At 44.1% G+C, this 25,438-nt stretch overlaps 1 protein-coding gene across 2 annotated transcripts in view; it reads left to right on the top strand.

Moving 5' to 3' along the window:
- The first annotated feature begins 427 nt into the window (after positions 1-427).
- The window catches only part of LOC121641435 (sodium bicarbonate cotransporter 3-like), an 84,404-nt gene continuing 59,393 nt past the window's right edge, over positions 428-25,438 (top strand). The window contains exon 1 of one of the 2 annotated variants that reach the window (XM_041987548.1): positions 428-607. In XM_041987548.1, the coding sequence (XP_041843482.1) occupies positions 563-607 (45 nt within the window). In that variant the 5' untranslated portion in view covers positions 428-562. Of the gene's footprint in view, positions 608-16,360; positions 16,540-25,438 lie in introns of those variants that run through there. The other variant, XM_041987547.1, reaches the window with a different exon arrangement.

Raw genomic sequence — 25,438 nt, 5'->3', positions numbered from 1 at the left:
CTGACTGAGTTGTAGTTTCGTTCGTTTTTTCATTCATTCATTCATGGTTGGATGAATGAATGGTTGGATGAATCCATGGTTGAATGAATGAATGTATTTTTATGTGTTGTGGAAGCTTCTAAAACTTTTTTATGTGTAAAATAATAAAACGACAGGGACAGACGGGTTACATAGAATATCTTTCCTTTCAGAGTTGTATGTCGTTCATTTGCTCCTTCGATATGCGGAAAAATGATTTAATTGTCCAGCCGGTAACTGACATCAAGTGATGTACCGAAGCGAACTTCCCCGTGCTTTGTTACTGGCTTAGCCCCGCCCATTTTACTTTCCAGCTCTGTCATTGGTCTGAGTAAAATTATTGGTTCCACGTCAACGAAGAACAGAGCTGTCAATCAAAATAAGGCGGGGAGCTGGAGTTAATATATTCCAGGCATTTGTAAAATAGTGGCGGAGAGAGACGGTGGTGGAAGTTAAAGCGAGCAGGAGTAGCGGCTTAGCTAAACTAGGGTGGTCCAGCTGCGCGCGGAGGAGAGGAAGAGGAGTTTTCTCGGCGTTTCTGGAGATGGAGGAAGATCGCAGCGAACAGATGAGACCGCTCCTCACATCTGTAAGTTCCCCCTCTTCTCTCCTGTACCTGTTAGCCGGCGGCTAGCGCCTCCTCAGCGGGCGGCGAAGTGTGTCAGAAAGCCGCGATGAACGCGGAGGTTCTGACCCGGACGGTGTCCGGTGTCAGAAGAAGATCCGCGGAATCGAGCTGAGCTGCGTGTGTGTCTGTTAGTTATCGCGGGACGCGCTGGGACGCGGTGGTCCGGTGGGAAACAAAGGTTGGCAGCCGACAGCTTTTGTTTTTGAGGACCACGCTGATGCCAGGAAGTGAAGCAGCGATGCGGAGAGCCAGAAACGCCGGAATCCGCTTCAGTCATCCAGCTTCTTTATTCAGAGACACGCCGCTAAGTCCGCGACAGTCACCCAAAAACACAACAAAGAGTTTAAACTCGCGGCGAAGAAGAAGATAGACGTCGTACGTCTCATCCACGTAGATGCGAGCAGGTTGCGGTGAAGCGCCAGCTTGTCTCCTGTCATTGTGTCCGCCGCTGGAAGGCCGTTTCTACACTTCAGCCTTTTACCAGGACAGCACGCGTGTCTAACGGGCTTTTAATGTCTACTTTTTGAAGCGTGTTTGTAGATGTGGACGCTTCAGAGAGACTCTGCAGAGCACGTGGTGGTGATGTGATTCACGTGTAGTCTGGACGGCATCCTGGAAGGACAGCTTCTGACCTCTGACTCTGGAGGGAGGGAGGCTGATGTGGGGCAGACATCAGGAAGACTTCAACCCCAGCTTGACGGCAGGGATGCTGATCTGTTGCCATGGAGACTGAACTGGAGTGGCCTGCTTCTGTGTGGAGATGTTTAGTTTTACAGTTAGTGAAACTCACATGTACAGTTTCTCTGTTTCCTCTTCAGGATCCACTTCTGACCAAAGATATAGGACAGATGCTCAAATTAGCTTCTAGAAAACGAGGTTGATGTTTGATGTTTGAGTCGATCTTAAATGAACGCAGGAGCATCCTTCATCTTTCAGCCTGGCTCCTGGAAAAGGACATTTTGTTAATCAGATCAGAGATCATATATATATATATATATATATATATATATATATATATATATATATATATATATATATATATATATATATATAACTAGGGCTGGGCGATATGGCCTAAAAATAAAATCTCCGATTTTTTTATAACCAAATCCGATTTTAATCGATTTTTTTTCCTTTTCTTTTACAAAACATAAATAAACTTATTAAAACATTCATTTGTTTATATAGATGAATGCCAGCAAAAATAAAGCATATAATGTCATAACTTTTCCACCATATAAATGACTTCATATCTTACATTGAAATATGCGACACAATGCATCCCTGATCTCTTTCCATCTGGATCCTTATCATACAGGATCCACTGCAGAAATAATTCCCCTGATGAAGGTTGTCTCTTAACAAGGGTTTGCAGCATTTCTCACTGCAGTTATACGTACAGCTAAATCCCAGGCGTGAGTGAAGGGTCACTTCACTGAAAATAATAAATTATCAAATAAAATAATCTGTCAGTATTTTCATAATTTTAGTTGAGTTTTTGAGTGTATTTTGTTTTTTAATTAGGAGTCTAGAATAAACACTTTAAATTTTTTAGATGTTTCCTCCACACTCTTCATTAACAGACGTTGCTGTGACGGTAAACCAGGATCCTCCAGCAGCAGCTTTTACGTTTCATTTCCAGCCTGGTCATGAACCAGATCGTCTCCTGCTCTCCAGCAGGGTGAGGAACAAGCCTCTTCTGAGCGCTACGGACGGGGGAGGGGTCCATCGAAGAGTAAACTACGCTCTTTCACGTCAGTCTCCAAAAGTCTCCTATATCACCAGAAAAAGTTGCCAGATTTGTCTCTAGTTGGTAGAGGCGATTAAAAACGCGCTAATAGAGCGACAAAGTCGCTAAGTTGAAGGTGTGCCATGTTGTTGGTAATCATTTCTAGATGCACGTTGTTGCAGCAGATTGGCTGCAGACTCCAGAGCAGAGAGGGTGACGTCAGGAAGCGTCAGCACCTCACCCGCTGCAGTCTATGAAGGATGTGGTGGTGGGTTTCTCTTCCTGTACTGGCCCTCGCACACATGGTGCCAGCTTTAGGTTCAGGCCGAGCGGAGCTTTCCTACGTCGTCTAAATGTAAACAAAACTCAGGAAGCAAAGCACACAACTCACACCTGTAGCACAGCAATCACAAACGGTTAAATTCCTGCTGAATCTGCATCTCCCGGAGGCCTTCCTGCTCCAGATATGAGCTTTGAAAGTAGCCACGCCCCCTCTGACAGAAACATAACACCGTCTTTCCTAATCGCTATTACTAGACACATGTTGTTTACTCCTGCTGAACGTGCCACAGTTTGTTAAAGTTTACTTTCCTGACTTTAGTTACAGAAACCAGAGAAACTGTTCATCCTGGTTCTGCTAATCCAGCCCGAACGGGCCTAATGTGTCCCGGTGGAGCGAGAGCAGGTGCTCCTTCCTGGCAGATGAGTTGGTAAGAGGATCCGATGGCTGTGGAGATAAGTGGTCCTGCCTTTACTGTCTGTAAACCCTGAGACTCACAGGGCCGGTACTCAGACTGGATCTGGATCAGATTTCAGTGTGTCTGATACCTGAAGAAGAAGCCAGCCAATCACGTCGTCGTTCCGCTCAAACTCAGGTCAGTTTATTTCTGCACGTCTTCACACTGGAGTTCATCTCTGAATCGGAGTGAAACCAGTTCTAGTCAGCGGAGACCAAGACCCCGTCCTGGTCTCACCTGTCAGGTGTCAGAAACCTGGACCAGGTTTAACTTGAAGGTGTTTCTGCACCTGAAGCTGCCAGCCCCCCCCCCCCCCCCCCCCCCCCCCCCCCAAAAAGGACCTAATTGAACGAGATAATTTTGAAATAGTTTTTCTGGATTAAAATAATTTTGCAAAAAGTATATTTTCTCTGTTTCCTGCGTTCATAAACAGAAAATAAATTCTTCTGTTTTGGTGAATCTGCTTCATCCTCCTCCATGAAAACACTCTTTTCTTTATTTACTGTACGACGATCATGTTAAGACAAACAAAGCTTCACATTCGAAGCAGATGTCTCCAGTCTTGTATTTAGAAACTTTATTGGACCAAAAGTGTTTAACAATCCTCCTGCATGGAGTGAAATTCAGTCCACTGTTTATGGGGCGGATCACATGGACTTTCTGGAGGATCACATGGACTTTCTGGAGGTTTTCGTCCTGAGAGGACCTTATCTAACCCGCTGGTAGCACGGGCGGATTCGACCTTCCAGCCACATCCGCATGTTTACGCCGTTGGAAAGCTCAGATTCCTGATCTGGGAATGATGCTCATCATCAACAAGGGTCCAGGAAACGCAGTCCAGTAAAACAGTTGCTCCACAGTCCGTCTTCTATCCGGGTTAAACCCATGTTTCTCAGTCCAGGTCCTCAGGACCCGCTGCCCTGCAGGTCTTAGACGTGTTCCTACTCAGCACCAGATCCAGATGAAGGATGTGTTGAAGTAGGCTACCTCTGAACCACACGGGGCAGGAACACTGGGATAAACCAGGATGATTTCTATGTTTGAGCTGAGGTTGGGATGAAGGTGCGGGTTTCCAGCCTTCATCAGCCCCGTGTTTTTATTTAAGTGGAGGAAGTTTTGTGTCACAGTTTGAGGTTCCTGGATCCTTGTGACCCGGATGAAGGGGCGCCTGTACTGAAGCCTGCCGGCTGTGTTTAAATAGAGGAGCTGTAAACGCTGCAGCTTCGTCTCCAGCTTGTGTAAACGGCAGAACTGTTACCCTGCAGGCCTCTCCGTCCTCCAGCTGTGTGTTGTCACCATGTTTGATCTGCCGCTGACTTCCAGCCTGGATCTGCTCCATGGAAACCGAGCCGGAGCGTTTGACTCCGTCCATTCAAATGAGCCGGGGCCGCGAACAATGAGAGCTGTATGAAGCTGTGCAGCAGGCGGCGGCTCGCAGCCCTGACGGAGCAGTTATTGTTGGGTGCAGATGGAGGAGGAAGTGGCAGCTCTCTGAAGGCTTTCACTTCCACAATAATACAACATTTATTACCTTGATGGCAGCAGCAGAGGTCAGACCTCTGATTTAACCCTCCAGCCTCCAGCAGGTCTCTTCCAGCGTCTCAGCAGCGAAGTGTGAAGCTCTGTGGGGTAAACTGTCACCTTTTAGCTCAGGGGGGACCAACTCAAACACACAGCGGGCCAAAATGGAGAAAGTTGGAACAAGCTGAGGCTTGGACTGGTTTAATGTTTATTAAAAACTTATTAAAATGAACTTATTGCTCATATTGAACCTGGAACTAACAGTCTGCTAGTTATTGCCTATTAAACAACATTACTCATTAAATAAATTAAAAAAGTGTTCAAACTTATATCTTAAAGAGTAAATTCAAGTAAAAACATTTTCTACTGAAGAGCCAAAAATAATTTCCTCATCTGAAAAATCAAACGTGCTGTAAAAGCAAGAAAAGAATGCAAATAAGGAAGCAGCGTTAAAGTCACGCTGGGACTGGCCCGAGGCAACGTGGGCGCTGCTCTGTGGTCGGGTGGATGAAAACTGTTTCAGGGAGACGGTGCTCACCCTGCATCCACCCGTCCAAGCTGCAGCAAGCCGGTTGTGTTGCTGAGGCGACCCGTGTGACTCGTGTTGACGTCAGCCGACTCGTCCTCGGGCGACTCGCTTGTCCCTGGTGGGCTGTTAAACCGAATCCCACCAGAGTGGAAACAGCAGAAGAAGAAACCGTCCTGAACAGGACGAATCTTCAGAGGCTTCCTGTCCTGTTCAGAACCTCTGTTTGTCTGCTTCGAGTTTGTTTCCACACACCTGTGGTCTGCAGCAGGTTTTATTAATACCGGAGACAGCTTTTAAATAAAGACAGAAATTCAGTAAGTAAATAAATAAAACATTAAATAATAATACAAAAACTTATTTATAGTTAACATGAAAGAAACTGTAATGTTGCTGGGAAAAGAAAAACAAATGTAAATGTAAATAAATCAATAAAAATGAAAAGCACTGCACATTAAATAGATTCAGTAAGATGAAACGCATGAATTAAAACTCTTCAAATCGAATTTAAAGTACGATTTTTCTTTTTAAAACACTAAGAACAGCGATGCTGGCCAAAGTGCTGTACAAAGAAAGAGAAATAAAATAAAATAGAACATCGGAAGCATTAAAACTCTAGACCAAAATTAAAAACAAATTTATAAAAAGGAAATAGACACAGGGACAGTCTAAAATAATAAATAATGAGGGACGGTGAATAGTGAGAAAGGCAAGAATTGATAAAGACAACCTAAAAATGTTTAGATTTAGGCTCATGAAACAGGTGAATGTCGTCTGAATGCAGCTGCTGCTGCTGCGAGAAGACCAAGCCTCGTATGAGAGGGTCTGACCAGCCCCGATAAAACTCCCTTCATCCACCTCCGTCTCCAAAAGTCTCCAATAACCAGAAAAACCCGCTAGAGGGTCTGAAAACTCGCTAAATACAACCATAAAGTCGATAGGTTGGTAATAAATTCCTCCAAGACCCGCCTCTTTCCACACAGAAGCCAATCACAGAGCTCGTTTGTCCCCGCTCACACACATTGGCTGTCGTCTTCTTCGTTGGTGTTCGTCTCTTTTTCTCGTATTGAAGTTAATTTGAGTCAAACCAGCAGCTGATTTGTTTTTACTGTGAACTACTGGGCTGAAGAGGGAGCAGAAGTTTGTTAGCGACTAAATTAAGTTATAACTCCTACAAGAAAAAGACCGAATGTATCGTCGCCGTTGTAGAGACGATGAAACATTCACTCGCACCGTCTCACATTTTAGTCGTACAATACGAGCGTTTGGTCACAGTCTGGAGCCCTGAAAGTTAAAACGAGTGAGGAGTGAATGAATAATGGACACAATGTAAAGTGCTTTAGGTGCCATGAAAAGAGCTATTTTAATCAAATCCATTATTATTGTACATTAATCATTAACTGAACAAATAAATAAGTAAAAGCCAGAACTGCTGTTTTCCATTGCAGCTCATCTCTTTTCTGAGAAATCTCTGACCTTCTTGGCTACAAACAGCAACAATAAACAAACGCCGTATTTTCCGGACTACACGTCCATCAGCAGCGTTGGGTAGGCCTGTAACAGTCAGGCGACAGTAGTCGACAATAAACGTAGTCGACAGCGAATTTACCCGTTGACTATTGTCGGCAAAAAAAACAAAAACCTACAGAGTGAGACATCGTCTTCTTTTCTTATCTCTGCTGGGAGTTGCACATGCACCAGAGGAAAAATATGGCGGCCAACCAGGGAGCAAAATGGCGGCAGAGGACGTCAGAAGTCTGAAATAACTTCACGTTAAAATAAATGAAATACATGTGAGGTTTGTAAAGCGGACCTTGTGGACCACGAAGTACGTCTGCAACGCTCGAACACGTAAAGAGGAGGAACGTCGGACGTACAGAACAACCTCATGCAAGATTTAAATGCTGGAAGTAAAATAAGATCCATTTATAATAATCATGAGATACGACTGGTCGAGTAGTCGGTGACTAATCGACCATCAGAATGGTCATTAGTTGCAGCCCTAGTAGTAGTTAGTAGGTAGGGATGTTCATGACTAGTTGACTAATCGATTAGTCGAAACGGCTCAGTCAACGTTTTTTTTGGAGGAGTTATGTGTCATTGTGCAGAGACATGTTGTCCCGTGTCTGCTTCACCACTGCTGGTAAAGTGAAGGGAGCTGAGCCTGAAGCCTGGGTAGAGCGGTCGTCCTGCAGCCCAAAGGTTGCCGGTTCGATCCCCAGCCGGAGAGTTCATGTCGAGGCGTCCCTGAGCAAGACACCGAACCCCTAATTACTCCTGATGGGTCGTGGTTAAAGCCTTGCATGGGGGCTTCCGCCATCAGGGTGTGAATGTGTGTGTGTGTGAATGGGTGAATGTGTGTGTGAATGGGTGAATGTGTGTGTGAATGTGTGTGTGAATGGGTGAATGTGTGTGTGAATGTGTGTGTAAATGGGTGAATGTGTGTGTGAATGGGTGAATGTGTGTGTGAATGTGTGTGTGAATGGGTGAATGTGTGTGTGAATGTGTGTGTGAATGGGTGAATGTGTGTGTGAATGTGTGTGTGAATGGGTGAATGTGTGTGTGAATGGGTGAATGTGTGTGTGAATGTGTGTGTGAATGGGTGAATGTGTGTGTGAATGTGTGTGTGAATGGGTGAATGTGTGTGTGAATGGGTGAATGTGTGTGTGAATGTGTGTGTGAATGGGTGAATGTGTGTGTGAATGTGTGTGTGAATGGGTGAATGTGTGTGTGAATGGGTGAATGTGTGTGTGAATGGGTGAATGTGTGTGTGAATGTGTGTGTGAATGGGTGAATGTGTGTGTGAATGTGTGTGTGAATGTGTGTGTGAATGGGTGAATGTGTGTGTGAATGTGTGAATGTGTGTGTGAATGGGTGAATGTGTGTGTGAATGGGTGAATGTGTGTGTGAATGGGTGAATGTGTGTGTGAATGTGTGTGTGAATGGGTGAATGTGTGTGTGAATGTGTGTGTAAATGGGTGAATGTGTGTGTGAATGGGTGAATGTGTGTGTGAATGTGTGTGTGAATGGGTGAATGTGTGTGTGAATGTGTGTGTGAATGGGTGAATGTGTGTGTGAATGTGTGTGTGAATGGGTGAATGTGTGTGTGAATGGGTGAATGTGTGTGTGAATGTGTGTGTGAATGGGTGAATGTGTGTGTGAATGGGTGAATGTGTGTGTGAATGTGTGTGTGAATGGGTGAATGTGTGTGTAAATGGGTGAATGTGTGTGTGAATGGGTGTGTGAATGGGTGAATGTGTGTGTGAATGGGTGAATGTGTGTGTGAATGTGTGTGTGAATGGGTGAATGTGTGTGTGAATGTGTGTGTGAATGGGTGAATGTGTGTGTGAATGTGTGTGTGAATGGGTGAATGTGTGTGTGAATGTGTGTGTGAATGGGTGAATGTGTGTGTGAATGGGTGAATGTGTGTGTGAATGGGTGAATGTGTGTGTGAATGTGTGTGTGAATGGGTGAATGTGTGTGTGAATGTGTGTGTAAATGGGTGAATGTGTGTGTAAATGGGTGAATGTGTGTGTGAATGGGTGAATGTGTGTGTGAATGTGTGTGTGAATGGGTGAATGTGTGTGTGAATGTGTGTGTGAATGGGTGAATGTGTGTGTGAATGTGTGTGTGAATGGGTGAATGTGTGTGTGAATGGGTGAATGTGTGTGTGAATGTGTGTGTGAATGGGTGAGTGTGACGTACATGTAAGGCGCTTTGGGTAAAATTTACCATTAATGTTTTATTAACACATGGAATCCATGACGGCCACAGAACTGTTTTAATTATTGGCTAAATAAACTGTCCTGAAACTGGACGTACGGGAACGTTTTTCACCAAGAACAGGGGCTGTTAATCCAGGATAATAAAATCTCAGACGTCTGTTATTTCGGTGGTTTTCTAACTTTCTCTGCAGATTCCTCATGTTTTTAAGAGCATTTGCCAACGTTTGTTATTGCTGTGGTTCGTTTCCTTTCAGGCAACAAACTCCTGCTCTTTCACATGATTCCAACCAAAATGCTTTATCAAGTCTCTGCTGGTAAATCTGCCAGCGTTCATGTCGCCTGTGGAAACTTCAGCGCTGCATATGAGTCATGTTGCTGTTCAGCTGGCGGGATTTTCTAATGAGTAATGACGCCAGATTACTAACATACCGCTAACGCTAAATGTTAGCACAACAGTAACTTGCGTGCAGCTGCTTCCAACTTAAAGCAAAGATCACGCAAGGCTGCGTAACTTCCTTTCTGTGTGTGTTCGTGTTGGGCAGAAAACAAAGAATTATGATTTCGTTTCCATGGTAACCAGTGGTGTTTAGATAGAAATACTTAATTCTGGAAAAGTCTGGAATTTTTTCAAGGACTAAAATCAAATCTCACAATCTAGTTTGTGATATTAAGGATCCAAATCAAGCTTAGAAAATGAGAAACGATGTGAAATATTCTCTGATAAAGCTTTTCATGATTCAGTGTGAATATGTAAGGGGACACAAACTAAATCAATGACTTTCCAAACAGTTTTCGTCTGACTTGTCTTTCTCTGAACTATCAGAACAAAGTCTGAACTGAACTTATTTGCTCCCTCTTGCCAATTACAGTGACATCACCACCTTTGGCCACACCCTCTCCCACTCTGATTGGCTCCTTTTTGTGTCCTCCACTAGGGAAACGTTGCTCAGAACAGCGGTCCTTTGAGTTCCTGATTACCGACACACTCAGAGGTGTCAGTGCCAATTCAGTCTGCAAAGTGTGTGTGTGCATGTGCAGACTAGTTGCCCACAGCTGATCGGATGCATCCCATGATTCAACACTGTGTCATGCAGCCAGTGTACTCTTATCTTCAGATGGTCACCATGACGACAGAAAGCCAGGCATGTCGGTGAGGACAGCTAGATAAGGCATCAGAGAGACCAGGTTGTAAGTTTCAAACATGCAGACGCAGCCCAGCATGGAGCTGACCAGTCTTTATGAGGGAAGAGGGATTTTAGGAAACTGGAGGTTGATTGGATGCCACATATCTGCTGCAAAGATAAAAATGCTCTAGGAGACGTTGGGCAGGGATGTTGTGTCTGTGGATCAGTGGACTGAAGGCTCAGTATTCAAATAAACATTCTCATTCCCTTTTTTGCCTCTTAACCCCTTGCTTAAAGGAGGTTAAACCAATGTCACATCTGAGAGTGTGTCCAATAAGAGGTCTGAAACCTCCATCAGGCTCCAGAGTGAACTGTAGTGACCTGCATGTGCAGAGGAAGACGGGACGGAAACGAGTTGTGACGCCTGTCTCACTTCATCTGCTGAAATATGACGTGACCCTTCAGACTTATGGTGCACGATAAGGGTCAAAATAAAGACTATAGCAATGTGCCAGTAAATAGAAGTTTTAACCCGGGAGCTAATTCACTTAGCTTTGACATGCTAGTATCCACAGCAGTAGAGGATTCAGCTGGCCGAAGGCCTAGGCGTGCTAGTTTTTAGCGACTCCAACGCTATTGCCAACATTTTCTTGCTAATGGATAGCAGAGCGTGGATCTGTTCTAGTACACTGCCAGCTTGGACAAGCTAGATGTTAGCTTCTCCAATGCTGACACCAATGTTTCCTCGCTAATAGACAGCAGAGATCCAGTCGGTCACTAGTGAAGGAAAGCTAGCCATTAGCTTGTCTTATGCTAAAACCAACATTTTCTTGCTAATGGATATCAGAGGGAGTAACTGTGCTAGCCACTAGCCTTTCCAGTGCTAACACACATCCTGGGTATTAGATCAGGTAAATCAGTTGTTGTAACACTAAACCTGAGAGAGGAGCAGAGTTTTGAAAGGAAGAACGATAAATTTGAGAGCAGGAAAAGACTTTCTGAGTGTGAGAGAAGAGTTTTGAGAAAGAACAATATGACATTTGAGCGAGAAAACAAGAAATCTCAAATCTCAATGCTATCTCAAAGAATGAATCTCTTTATTAAAGGTGGGGAATACCTCCATATTTTTTATGCCTGCCGGCTGCCTGGTACTCTTAATTCAGAGTCAGGGCCACAAATGAAGGTGGTGTGGGTCGGATTTGAAAAATCAGATATGGGGGACATGGACAAAAAGCCTGACTTTTCCCGGCAGTGTGAACATAGCCACAGGTTTAAATCTCATTTCCAGTTGGCTGCTTCGCTGCGTTTAATCTGCTTCTGTTGTTTTGGCTTTTTGTAAACAGACTGCAGACCTTTTAAACACAGTTGAACTTTTATTTCTTTTTATTATTCCACTGTGCAGCCCTTTAATCAACTGGATGGCTGTAAATGTGACATAAATAAACGACACCTTGACCTCCTTTGTTTCATAAAGGAGGTCCTGTGTTTTTTAAAGCAGGAGATAAACAAAGTTCTTTAAAGCGTAGAGCAGGATCAACTGCTCGGTTGTTCTGGATCCGTTCACTCAGCGATGGAGAAGACTGCTCCGCTGGACCCATCATTTGTTTGTCCTTTCTAAAGACATTTCGAACACTTTGTTGGCACCTTTCAGAGATGTTGTGGTTCTTGGACTCGCCACAGGCCACCAGCCTGACCATCACTGTGTGCCAGACTTTAGGAGCTAATGAAAAGCAGCTTCCTGCGTCTCTGGCGTGATTGTCCCACAGTTCCCAGGATGTTTCTGTAAACGCGGCTGCAGTCCAGATGTTTTTGCTTGTGGATCTTCCTTTCAGCTGGGTGTCCTAATATGGAAGCGGCGACTCGAGCTGCAGATACGTCTCTGGTCTCTGGGGAGTCCTCTGACTTTATTTTGTCTTTGTGTGATGTTTAACTTTTTTTTTAGGTCTTTAAATACTTGAGTTGCACTGATGACCTGCAGCTGATTGCTGGTGTGATAGAAAGCAGGTAATCTGAGCTTTGTGGCCCATTATCCTGCTGGATCAATGAAAGTGGGAATCTTAGGTCTCCGACCTCATCACAGCACTGAAACAGCTCTGGTTTCTTCTGGCCCTGTATCCTGGTTCTTTTTTTGTGATAGAAGGTACAACAAATACCAGCAGAAGACCAGGTACATGTGTGGTTAGGGAGTAAAACATTGTGCATGTATGTGTGTTGTGTTAGGACTTTTATTATCACTGTCAAAATTAACATGTTAATGCAAAGAGATTAATCTGTGAAATTAACATGTTAATTTTTTAAACCACTAAATTATTACTCATACCATAAAAAAATCACTGAATCCACCAAAACCACTTATCATCCTTATTTATACAGATTCTTATGGTGGGGAGGGGTTGCGAACACCAATGCATGTTTTCTTGTTGTCAGAAAGTTTAAGAATCACTGCTATAGATCCTAGGATCCTGTTGCACAGGCTGGAAAACTGGTTTGGGTTTTCTGGAGCGGTCCATAACTGGTACAGGTTCTGTTAAGTAGTTATTTAGGTATGCCTGGCTCCCATGAATCTGAGTGAGTGGCTTTGACTTGTGGAGTTCTCCAGGGGTCTGGACCATCTCGTGTTTAGCTTATGTATGGTCCCTTTGGTTTAAATATAAATAGAACTTCAACATTAATTATCGCAGTTATGCAGACGATACCCAACTTTAGACAAAATGACAAACTTATTGTGTCAGTGTCTGGAGCAAGTAAACAGCTGGATGAGGGAGAATTTTCTACAATTAAATGAAGACAAAACTGAGATTTTTCTGTTTGGTAGCAAAGAGAAGAGGGTCAGCACTGGTAAACACCTGGAGACTCGGGCTCTAGTTTTAAGAGCCCGAGTCTCTAAAGCTGTCGACCAGTGTTGATAGACTCAGATCTGACATCAAAGCTGTCGCTAAGACAGCTTTTTATCAACTCAGGAACATCAACAGAATTAAAGTTTTGTCTCCTCGTAAGACCAGTAGAAACTCCTCCATCATTCATCTCCAGTAGACCGGATTAATGTACTGGTCTTTTAACTGGACTTCCTAGTAAGACCATTAAACGTCTGCAGTTCATCCAGATGCTGGTACTAGAGTTTTAACCAAAACTAAGAGATCTGAACAGATCACACCAGTTTTTAAATCTTTAACCTAGCTTCCAGTTTGTACTGGTTTCCAGTCAGTCAAAAGATAGATTAGATGTAGAATATTTTACAAACCACAGAAGCCATGTTCAGTGTAAACCTAGCAGGGCTCCTAGATCCAAGGACTCAGGTCAGCTAGTCCGAGCCGAGAGTAAGCCGGAGTCCAGCCCAGGAGTCCAAGCCGGAGTCCAAGCCGGAGTCCAGCCCAGGAGTCAAAGCCGGAGTCCAGCCCAGGAGTCCAAGCCGGAGTCCAGCCCAGGAGTCCAAGCCGGAGTCCAAGCCGGAGTCCAGGCTGGGAGTCCAGACTAAACCCGGAGAAGCAGATTTATCTGCCAGTAAACTTTTAAATCCAAGTTAAAAACATTTCTTTTCTCATGAAATCTGCAGCGTATCTGTTAACTGATCTGTTGCTGCTTTTAATCGTTTAGTGATTTTACATAATTCTATTATGATTTTTGGACATTCTTTTAATGTCTTAATCTCTGTTCTATTGAATTTCTTCTATGTGTGAAATATCCAATACTTGTCCTGACACCAAAACACCATCACCCAGCAGCAGCAGCCTGAGGCATGAAGCCAGGATGGCTCCATGCTGGTTCCACCAATAATCAGCTGATTAATCTCTTCTGGTCTGGTCCCTGATGTCAGACGGGGCTGAATATGTTGAAGCAGGGTGAAATAAGAAATAAAAACCAGTTGTAACAGACCTGAGGTTGTAAACCTGGCTTTATGGTTGTTCTGGTCGCCACCAGGCATCGTGTAATGAACTGAGAGGATGTCTTCTCAGCAGCCTGCATCAAAACTGTGCTTGTTTTGGCCACATGCACAGATTAGATCATTTCCCTGCAGACTGTTTGCATCAGACCGCGTTAAAATGTTCTACATGCTTTGATGCTGCAGGGGCTTTCCTCCAGGTACGCTGCTTCACAGCTGTTCTCTGAAAACCGCCGCCCCTGATAGGCTGCTGCAGGAGGGAGGGTGCTCAGCCTTGGTCTTTAGCAGAGTGTAAATAAAGCTGTGAGCGGGGCTGATTCGAAGACAGCCTGACTGTTGCCAACTTAGTGACTTTGTCGCTATATTTAGCGAGTTTTCAGACCCCTCTAGCGAAGTTTTTTACAAAAGCAACGCAACAAATCTGGCCACTTTTTCTGGTGTTATTGGAGACTTTTTGGAGACTAGCATGAAAGAACGTAGTTTACTCTTTTCAGTGAGGAGTGGGCGCCGCGCTGACCCCTCCCCGTCCAGACGCTCTCAGAAGAGGGTCGGTCCTCCTGCAGCATCCGCTGCTCCAGGACCCGGCTGGAAGCTGCTGCTGGATGATCCCGTCCTGGCTCACTGTCCGATAGTCATGTCTGTTAATGAGTGTGAACAACATTTTCAAAGAAAATATTGATGGAATAATTTATTTTATTTTATTATTTTTTGCACGGCAGCCTCCATTACAGCTATATGTGCCGGATTGATTATGCAAATTAGATGATGATGTCATCTAGCGACTTTTTTAGCCGGTAGCTACTTTTCTCTCTGAGCAGTTGGCATGACATTTTCTGTGCTTTCTTTCCCCCAGAGGAGTGTGCTGCAGTGTTTCTGTGATTAAAAACGGCTTGTTGTTGATTCTTATTAGAATTCCTGAGTTTAGTGGGACAAAAAAACTGGTATGAAGTGTGAGGCACTTTCGGGGAGGGAGGAGGATTTTCAGAGTATCATTGTAGTAAATGGAAAGTTTCAAGTGCTTTTCACAGATAGAAATCCCAAGGTGCTGCACACACAATGGGTGTGATACTCAGGGAATGACTGCCCACAGGGAAAGCTGACACTTCATTCACAAATTTGATTTCTCCAACATTTTCTCCCACAGAGTCGGGACAACCAGATTCCTCCATCTCCTAAATGAAAACCTTTAATGGACTGAAGTCAGAGGTCAACAACAAAAGTCTAGTTAAGCTCCAGTTACTCCAGGAGATGAGTGGTTCTGGCTCAAAGGAAGATAATAAGCCCCACTAAAATCCATGAAATTCCAGCGTTGTTGTTTTCATTAAAACTTTTGTTTGTTTGACTTTTCAGTCATGATTGGGAAAACTTGAATGTTTTTCTTTCTGGAATTGCAGCCTGTCGGTCATGATGTGTTTTTTTGGGGGGACTCGTTCATCATAATGAAATGATATTGTTGCCGGGGCCTTAATGATGGTAAAGAGACCAGATGAGCACCAGCCCAGATGAGTTCTATGCTCAGGTGAAGTCTTTAAGTTGCCTGAACGATGATGCTGTAGGTAGAAAATCAGGGTGTTAAACTGCTGGATCAGCCGTCCCAGTTTCAGACCAAAGAAATGGGAAAATTTGGGAATGAGTGCAGCTTACCGGGAATTCAGAATAAACTTTACTGGTTTTAATTTAAATGAAGCTGTAGATCATGTGGAGAACACAAAGTCCATCAGAGTCCCATTCAGTTTTATATAATCCAACCTCTGATGGTGTTACCTGGTTCTGTTGGTCCGGGTTGGAGAACGGTCCTGCTGCTGTTGACCTGATGACTAAATGCCTTTGACCTGTCTGTGTAGACTTGATGCTGCTGTTCTTTTTTGGTCCTCAGTACAGACTTCCAACCTGTGCCTCGCTCTGATTGGTCCTCAGTGCAGACTCCCAGCCTGTCGTTTGCTCTGATTGGTCCTCAGTGCAGACTACCACCCTGTCGTTTCCTCTGATTGGTCCTCAGTGCAGACTACCACCCTGTCGTTTCCTCTGATTGGTCCTCAGTGCAGACTACCACCCTGTCGTTTGCTCTGATTGGTCCTCAGTGCAGACTCCCAGCCTGTCGTTTCCTCTGATTGGTCCTCAGTGCAGACTCCCAGCCTGTCGTTTGCTCTGATTGGTCCTCAGTGCAGACTCCCAGCCTGTCGTTTGCTCTGATTGGTCCTCAGTGCAGACTCCCAGCCTGTCGTTTGCTCTGATTGGTCCTCAGTGCAGACTCCCAGCCTGTCGTTTCCTCTGATTGGTCCTCAGTGCAGACTCCCAGCCTGTCGTTTGCTCTGATTGGTCCTCAGTGCAGACTCCCAGCCTGTCGTTTGCTCTGATTGGTCCTCAGTGCAGACTCCCCGCCTGTGCCTTGCTTTTATTGGTGCTCAGTGAAGCAACACACTGAGCTATAAATACTTGAATCATACTTGAGGCTCAGCTGTATTGACTTACTGAACCTGGACAACTTTCAGAACCACCAAGTCTTGTTGACGTTTCTCTGAGCCGGGTTCCTCTGCTCCACGCCGCTGGCTGTAGACAAGTTTACTCTGCTTCTGGAAGCTTTTCTGGTTTCAGCTATGGGAGACTTTTGGGGAGACATAGCCAGTCAGAGGATGTTCAGAACGTCACTGGTATGTTTGAGCTGTGTTTGGTTTTCAGGAGCATGCTTCATGTCTCATGTTTGTGGCCATCCTGTTTGACTTCACACTGACTGCTCTGGTTTGTGGCTCTCGTGTCTGACTCTGGGTTTTGCAACATTAGAGGAAATGAGACGTTTAACAGGAACAGAGCTGCATGCTGACAGAACTGAAAGGCTGCAGAGCAACAGATACTAACATCCTGCCGTTTCCTTCACACAGAAATATGTAGAAATCCTGACAGGAGGTCCATGCAAACATGTTTTGTACAGGTTACATGTAGACTTATTAAAACAAAACCAAAAAATCCAAATAAACTCAGTAGATCTTCTCAGAAAGGAAAAATTCGGTCTAACACCATCACTGTCAGATTCCACCTGCAGCAGGTAATATTTCTTTATGAACCCTCTCATGGGTTCGGCCGGACGGTATCCAGAGTTCGCTACGTTCATTCCTCGGGAAGCTCCCCATCCGTGGGAGTGGGAGGGATGCAGGGGGTTTGTTATTGCTTCCCCCCATTAATTTATGTCTGTTTTAACTATCTTGGCAGGGGGAAAACTATGCATATGATGTGTACACATTTACAAACTTTCAATAAAGAATTTATTAAAATAAAAAAAGGATTTCTCCAGGATCCTTGAAGGACCTTCCAAAGCTCTTCTTTGGATTTTTGCTGCAGGAAAAAAAAGAAGAAAATAGTTTATTTAAAGTGAAGTTGATAATGTGGGTTCCAAGTACGTACTAAACCATCTGCTATCAGCTAAGTTCTCTTAAATAAGCTGATTTAGTTTAGAGTTATGACGGTTGTTCTGGCCTTGGACAGCTCTGCCTGTGATTGGTTTGTTTAGAGAAATCTGATTGGTTGGTTCTTGAGTAGGTGTGTGACACGGGTCAGATGTTTTGTACATGTAAAAGAAAGAAAGGCATGTATTTGCTGACTTGTGACGTGTTAATGTTGTTCTGCATTGCAAGGACACAAACAGTCCAGTGTCCACCCGGGGGGACATGAGGGGACGCGGTTCCTGGGCGTTTGGACTGCCTTATGTTCAAGCTGCGTGTGGAAAATCTAGTGAAGAAGCTGCGGCTAAAACTGGCTTTTAACTTTAGGAATAAGTTGTTTTAATGTGGAGAAGCAGCTTGTGTGTGCTGGATGATGGAGATGTGCTGCACATGTCGGCATCTGCTCAGCGTCTTGGAGCGGCTGGCAGCGTTTATCCTGCCTCGCTGGTTTACTACAGACTGGAACATGTCCACACAGCTCTGGGTTGTACGTCATTTTTTACTCTGAAGAGGTGATTCTTACTCTCTCTGGTCTCTGATCAGTTGTTGAGTTCTGCTTCAGGTCCTCGGTCTGAACCGGGTGAAAAGGGTTTTACTGGCTCTGCACCTTCTGCTTGGAACAAGTTGCAGAAAGACTGGAAGCTAACAGAGTTCACTGCATCAACCGACTCCACAACGTGCGCTTGTTTTTCATCATCTGCTTGTAAATGTAAGTTTTCTGTTTCTACTGTGCGTAGCTGGGTAACCTCTGGAACTGTTTCTGTATTTGCTGCTGCCGTCTTGGACCAGGACTCCTTGTGAAAGAGACTTTTATCCTGGTTAAAGGTTGAAAATAAAAAATAAAAAAAAAGTTTTCTGACTAGCAGAATTGATCTGTACTTGCAGATTTGTGTTTGTATTTATGGAGCCAGAAGGTGCAGATCTATGCTAGCTCCATACAGTCTCATGTATGACAGCAGAACACGGAGTATGGTGTCAGATTTAAGCCATAAGTCTAGGGGGCGCAGTAACACACCCACGATAAAATGACACTCTCTCACACGCGTAGATATTAACTTTGCGCGCACAATCTAACTGTCTCACACACGTAGATATGAAGTCTGCGCACAATCTAACTCTTCAGACGTTACACTACAGGCTGCGAGCGAGGGTGTCAGCTCTGCACAAGCAGGACTCCACCTGCGCGCGCTCTCTGTCTCGCCGTTTATGCTCGCAAGGTGAAGCTCTGCTCGCGCGGAGAAAACACTTTTGACACTTGGGGGCGGATCAGGAGCCTTGTCCTTCTTATGATTGGTCACTTTCAGCCCCGATCCCGCCCGATCCCCCTTTTTTTTTGTTTCCTCCATTTATTGGATCCAAGAAAAAATACAGATCTTGTACAATACAAGAATTGAACAGCAAGGACGAGGATTACAAAGGCGTAATGGTGTGGAAAGATAAGACAGTATACAACGAGAGCTAAAAGGATAAAAATAAAATAAAGAGAGGAGAGAAAAGAAGAAGAAGAAAAAAAAAAAAAAAAAAAAAAAAAAGGGAGAAGAACATAAACAGGGGTAACCAGTACCAAAAACAAAGATACAGAAAAGACTACAAATTACAAATCACAGCTCAGGGCGTACATAAGTTAAATGCAGTACAAGTAGCAATTGTCTTTCTTGCCTTACTGTTGTTAATTGCTTTCAAAGATTTAACATAAGACATGAACATTCTGTGAAACAATAAGAAAAGAGGTTTATGCTGTGAGAACTTACACTTATGTAGAAAGAATTTGGCCATAATAATCAGTAGATTAATCACATAGGCTTTTTTAATAAAATTTCTATCATGCTTAAAGAAACCAAAAATCACGTGTTCAAAGGACACAGAAAAGTCAATAAGCAAGTTATCATTAATAAACCTGGAAACATCAAACCAAATTTTTTACTGTATTCACAATACCAAAATAAATGGGGAACAGATTCAGGGTGAGTATGACAAAAGGAGCAGTTGATATCAGCATTGTTAATGAATTTCTTGAGGAAGTGTTTAACAGGATTAACTTTGTGTAGAATTTTAAACGAGACCTCCTTGATCTTATTATTTAGAATATAATTGTTAGTCAATAACCAAACTTGGGCCCACGGAATATCTTTGGTAACACTATTCCAGTACGTAACAATATTAGGGTTGGTGACATCTTCTTCTTGTCTATGATCGGAAATTGTCTTGCAGGAAAAAAAATGATGTCCGTGAGGGCGGGATCGGGGCTGAAAGTGACCAATCATAAGAAGGACAAGGCTCAACCCCCCCCACGTCTCCTGATCCGCCCCCAAGTGTCAAAAGTGTTTTCTCCGCGCGAGCAGAGCTTCACCTCGCGAGCATAAATGGCGAGAGAGAGAGCGCGCGCAGGTGGAGTCCTGCTTGCGCAGAGCTGACACCCTCGCTCGCAGCCTGTAGTGTAACATCTGAAGAGTTAGATTGTGCGCAGACTTCATATCTACGTGTGTGAGACAGTTAGATTGTGCGCGCAAAGTTAATATCTACGCGTGTGAGAGAGTGTCATTTTATCGTGGGTGTGTTACTGCGCCCCCTAGACTTATGGCTTAAATCTGACACCATAACGGAGTAACACCTCAGCTGCTGGACGTCTGAACATCACACCCGGTTAGCAGAAAGGTAGAACAGCACAGCAGACGCAGCAGCAGTCATGTCTTCGCTTCCTGTGGGTCAGTTTAGTTTCACTTCAGAGGACAGCCGCTGTGTTGACAGGACGAGAGGAACGCTCCGAGCTGTGTGTGAAATCTATATTTAACCTCGTGATCCAGATGAATCCGTCACGCCGCTCTGAGCCTCCAGCAGCTTTTTTGGACCGTTGGACTTCTACATTTTGACGGCATCATCAGAATGTGTTGCTAGCTGCCTCCTGTCAGGGTCATGTGACAGAGAGGAGTCTTTCCTGCTCTTCGTCAGTTCGTCTGTGATCTGTTAAAGAAGTCCCTGGTTTGATCCAGATTTTGGATCCTTATTCCTGACAGAACTGCTCCTGTTTTAGTAGATTCTCAGGATTTTTTTTAATTTAGTGTGGTTCAGCATCGTCTTGCTGAAATCTGCAAGGCCTTCCCTGAAAGAGACGTTGTCTGGATGGGAGCAGATGTTGCTCTAAAACCTCCATGTACTTTTCAGCATTGATGGAGCTTCACAGATGTGGAAGCTGCCCACGCCATAGGCACTAATGCAGCCCCATCCCATCAGAGATGCAGCTTTTCACCTGTCCACTGATAACAAGCTGGATGCTCCCTCTCCTCTTTAGTCTGCAGGACACGCCCTCCATGCTTTCCACAAACTAGTTCACATCTTCATCCAGGGCTGGGTATTGATCAAAATTTTCCGGTTCCGGTTCCGATACCTTCATTTCGGTGCCGGTTCCTGACGGGTACCTATTTCGGTTCCTATTTTATAATATTACCCCTTAAAGAAAATTTCATCAAATTTTATTGTACATATTGGTTTATTCGCGCTATTTCCAGTGCAAAAATAAGAACTCAAGAGGTAAGAACTCAAACATCTTCACACTATAAACACACACGTGCCAATGTAATTAGCAATTTTTCTTCAAGAAAATGAACATGTCAGCCTTCTGACGGTGCTTTGCTCGGTGTCAGGTGAATCCGAGCCCTCCTGCAGAGAAGTCGGGAGTGGCAAAGTCGAAGTCGAGGGTGCACTTGAAGTCGACTCCGAGGCAGAACCTGTGGGAAAGAAAAGTGTGCAACTCTCCGCTCTCAAATTTATTCCATGGACCGTCAAATGTTTCAATAAATTAGATGTGTTGCTGTTCTTGCAGACGATGTTCTTGTTGCATATATTGCAACGCGCAGTAGATTTATCATTCTTGCGAAAATATAACCAGGCTTTCGAGTTCGGCATTTTTGTAGACTTCGTCGATGCATCAAACATGGAAAGACGCTTGAGAACGAGAGGGGCGTGATTAGTTTGTGTACTTCATGCACGCAGACGTTTCAGCCAATCAGATGACAGCTACTTACACATGATAAACCTCTGGGCACCGAAACTTGGAACCAACAGACGAGGCATGTTTCAATACCAAGTAGAACCGTCACATTTCGGTCGGTGTCAAGAAAGAACCGACATTCGGTGCCCAGCCCTATCTTCATCCAGGTTTCCACTTTGCCTCAGACCATTTTAAATGAGCTTTGGTCCAGAGAAGATGGAAGAAGCTGGTTCTGGATCCTGTTCACATCTGGCTTCTTCTCTGCATGATGGAGCTTTAACCTGCATTTGTGGGTTTCAGGGTGAACTGTGTTCACAGACAGTGGTTTCTGGAAGTCTTCCTGAGTCCATGCAGTGGTTTCCAGTAGAGAATCATGTCTGCTTTTAATGCAGAAGATCACCAGCATGCAGCCTTGTCCCATGCACACAGAGATTCCTCCTGATTCTCTGAATCTTCTGATGATATTATACACTGTAGATGGAGGATCTTCATAGTTTTAGATACAGTTTGTCTCAGATTGGTGAAGCTCTGTCCATCTTTCTATCTGAGAGACTCTGCCTCTCTGAAATGCTCCTTTTATACCAGTCATGTTACTGACCTGTTGCCAGGTAACCTGATTCTGTGATTGTGGTTTGTTTCAATTCAATTGAGTTCTTTATTTTAGACACATTTATTTTAGGTCCATATTTACAACAGGAAACGATGAAATGCTTTTCTATATGGGCTGAAACTGCAGGTAGTCCATAGAAGAGAAAAGTGCCGCACTGAGCTCAGTCCAGGTTTCATCAACGTAGCGATGATGCTGTTGCAGTCTGAGAGCCTGCACATACACCTGTACATGAGGTTGCGCAGAACCACGGTGGACACACCTGCATTTTCATTAGGCGTGCACCGCTCCATCGTGGGACCCTGCACACCATCATCATCATCGCCCCCACGAGTCTTTGCATGCTGCTGTTTTTCCGTATATATGGGACAGCAGTACACCTTAGAGTCTAATCTTTACCGTTGGTTAGCACGTTCCAAACCTTCTGATTAGCATGTTGGCCTGTCCATAAAGCATTGGACGTTGTCTAAATGTCCCTACCATCAGCCAGGTCTGCAGTCAAAGCCCCAAATATTTACTCATCACTGACATTCAGTCTCTTACCAGACAAAACAAAGTCGGCAAACATCTGCTTTGAATCCTCTCTGCTCCGGATGATCATGAGTTATATTTTATTCCAGTCTGTTCCACACTGAGAGACACCAGGTAGCGTTTCTGATTCTAACCAGGTACTTTTCCAGCCTTTTGTTGCTCCTGTTCCAACGTTTTCCAGACGTGTTGCTGCATCAGATTCACTATCAGCTCATATTTTCGTCACATGGTGAAACGTCTGTTTCATCATCTGATGTGTTGTTGTTCTTCTACTGGGAATAAAAATAGTTTAAGAATTAAAATAATTTCACTCTGTCTTCATAATGTTTTATACAGAGACAGAAAGTGGTACTATCTCTGTTGGCAAACATTATAACATTAATGTTGAGCAGGTCCTAACTGGGACGACTCTTCCTGCCCAGTTTTCATCCAGTTACATAAACACTGGAATAAAACAGAGAAAATAAAAAACACAATTAAATACATAAATGGAAGTATAAGAAGTATTAAAACAAAGTTAAATTAAAACAGCTGCAAATAAAAGAAATATCAAAATACAAGATTAAAAAATATGAAATATAGTTGCACATGAATCCGTTCTTTTATCCGTAGTATTCATTCTTCATTTTGGCAGCTTCAGTTCTCATAGTTCACAACAAGGTTTAGGACGTTTTAACTGACACATTCAGGTCAGAACAGAAAATTCATTTTTGAATGAACCGGTGTAAACTGGCATAAACCGGTATGAACCATTATAAACTGTCATGAACCAGCATGAACTGGTGTGAACTGACATAAACCAGTATGAACCGGTATGAACTGACATGGACTGGAAGGAAACAGTATGAGTTAGTATGATCTGGTATGGACCAGTATGAACTGAACTGAACCGGTATGAACGGACATGAACCGGTATGAACTGACATGAACCAGTTTGAACCGGTATGAACTGACATGAATTGGTATGAATTGACATGAACCACTATGAACCGGTATGAACTGACATGAACCAGTGTGAACCGGTATGAACTGACATGAACCGGTGTGAACTGACATGAACCCCTGTGAACTGACATGAACTGAAATGTACCAGTATGAACCGGTATGAACTGACATGGACCAGTATGAACCGGTATGAACTGAAATGGACCAGTATGAACCGATGTGAACTGACATGAACCAGTATGAACCGGTGTGAACGGACATGAACCAATATGAACCATATGAACTGACATGAACCGGTGTGAACCAGCATGAACCAGTATTAACCAGCATGAACCGGTATGAACCGTATGAACTGACATGGACCGATGTGAACTGACATGAACCACTATGAACCGGTGTGAACCAGCATGAACCAGTATGAACCGGTGTGAACCAGGATGAACCAGTTTGAACCGTATGAACTGACATGAACCAGTATGAACCGGTGTGAACCGACATGAACCAGTATGAACTGACATGAACCAGTATGAACCGGTGTGAACCGACATGAACCAGTATGAACCGTATGAACTGACATGAACCAGTATGAACCAGCATGAATTGGTGTGAATTGACATGAACCACTATGAACCGGTATGAACTGACATGGACCAGTATGAACCGGTATGAACTGAAATGGACCAGTATGAACCGATGTGAACTGACATGAACCAGTATGAACCGGTGTGAACGGACATGAACCAATATGAACCATATGAACTGACATGAACCGGTGTGAACCAGCATGAACCAGTATTAACCAGCATGAACCGGTATGAACCGTATGAACTGACATGGACCGATGTGAACTGACATGAACCACTATGAACCGGTGTGAACCAGCATGAACCAGTATGAACCGGTGTGAACCAGGATGAACCAGTTTGAACCGTATGAACTGACATGAACCAGTATGAACCGGTGTGAACCGACATGAACCAGTATGAACTGACATGAACCGGTGTGAACCGACATGAACCAGTATGAACCGTATGAACTGACATGAACCAGTATGAACCAGCATGAATTGGTGTGAATTGACATGAACCACTATGAACCGGTATGAACTGACATGGACCAGTATGAACCGGTATGAACTGACATGGACCAGTATGAACCGGTATGAACTGACATGGACCAGTATGAACCGGTGTGAATGGACATGAACCAATATGAACCGGTGTGAACGGGCATGAACCAGTTTGAACCATATGAACTGACATGAACCAGTATGAGCCACCATGAATTGGTGTGAACCATCATGAATTGGTGTGAACCATCATGAATTGGTATGAACCGATGTGAACCAGTATGAATTCAGCGTTGGCCATGGTCTGAGCTGGAAGATGGGAACGTATCTGCTGCCACCTCCACCAGATCTACGTCTGAGTCTGAGTTTGGTGGGTTTCCTGTTCTGCTTTGGTCCTGGTGTGTTCTGGTGTTACTCCACTAACCAGCATTGTGTTAATCTATTCTCTGAGTCAGTAGGTTGGTGTAGGCCTCCGAGCTGATCTCCAACTAGCCATCTTCTCCGTCAGCGGTTTGGTGTGAAGTCGTGCAGACGGGCTCAAAGGTTCAAAGAGGTTTTATTTGTCACATGCACAGTTATACAAGTACAATTGTACAGTGAAATGTGTTTTCCAGTACAACCCATCCAAGACTAGACAAAACAACATATAACACAAACAGGAACAGGCAGCCCGTCGGAGCAGCCATTTAACAGCGCTCCTTGTACAGCGCTCCTTGGCTCGAGGCTAAGTTAGAACTTACTCTGACGGGAGGAAACCTTCTTGGATCGTCTCCTGTCCATTCCTGAGTCTAACAGCTGCAGGAACACAGAGCTCATCTTCAGTGTCTTTTAGCAACTTGCAGATTTTGAGAAAAAGATCACTAACTATTTATTGTAAAATGATCTAGTAGTTGCAGAATTAACACCCTAAACTAAATATGACATATTTAACCCGTGTGTTTGGCTCGGTTTGTTGTTTTGGGACAGTTGTTCG

The sequence above is a fragment of the Melanotaenia boesemani genome, chromosome 6 (assembly GCF_017639745.1).
Source record: "Melanotaenia boesemani isolate fMelBoe1 chromosome 6, fMelBoe1.pri, whole genome shotgun sequence".
Classification (NCBI taxonomy): domain Eukaryota; kingdom Metazoa; phylum Chordata; class Actinopteri; order Atheriniformes; family Melanotaeniidae; genus Melanotaenia; species Melanotaenia boesemani.
This window is presented reverse-complemented; position numbering and strand designations above follow the sequence as displayed.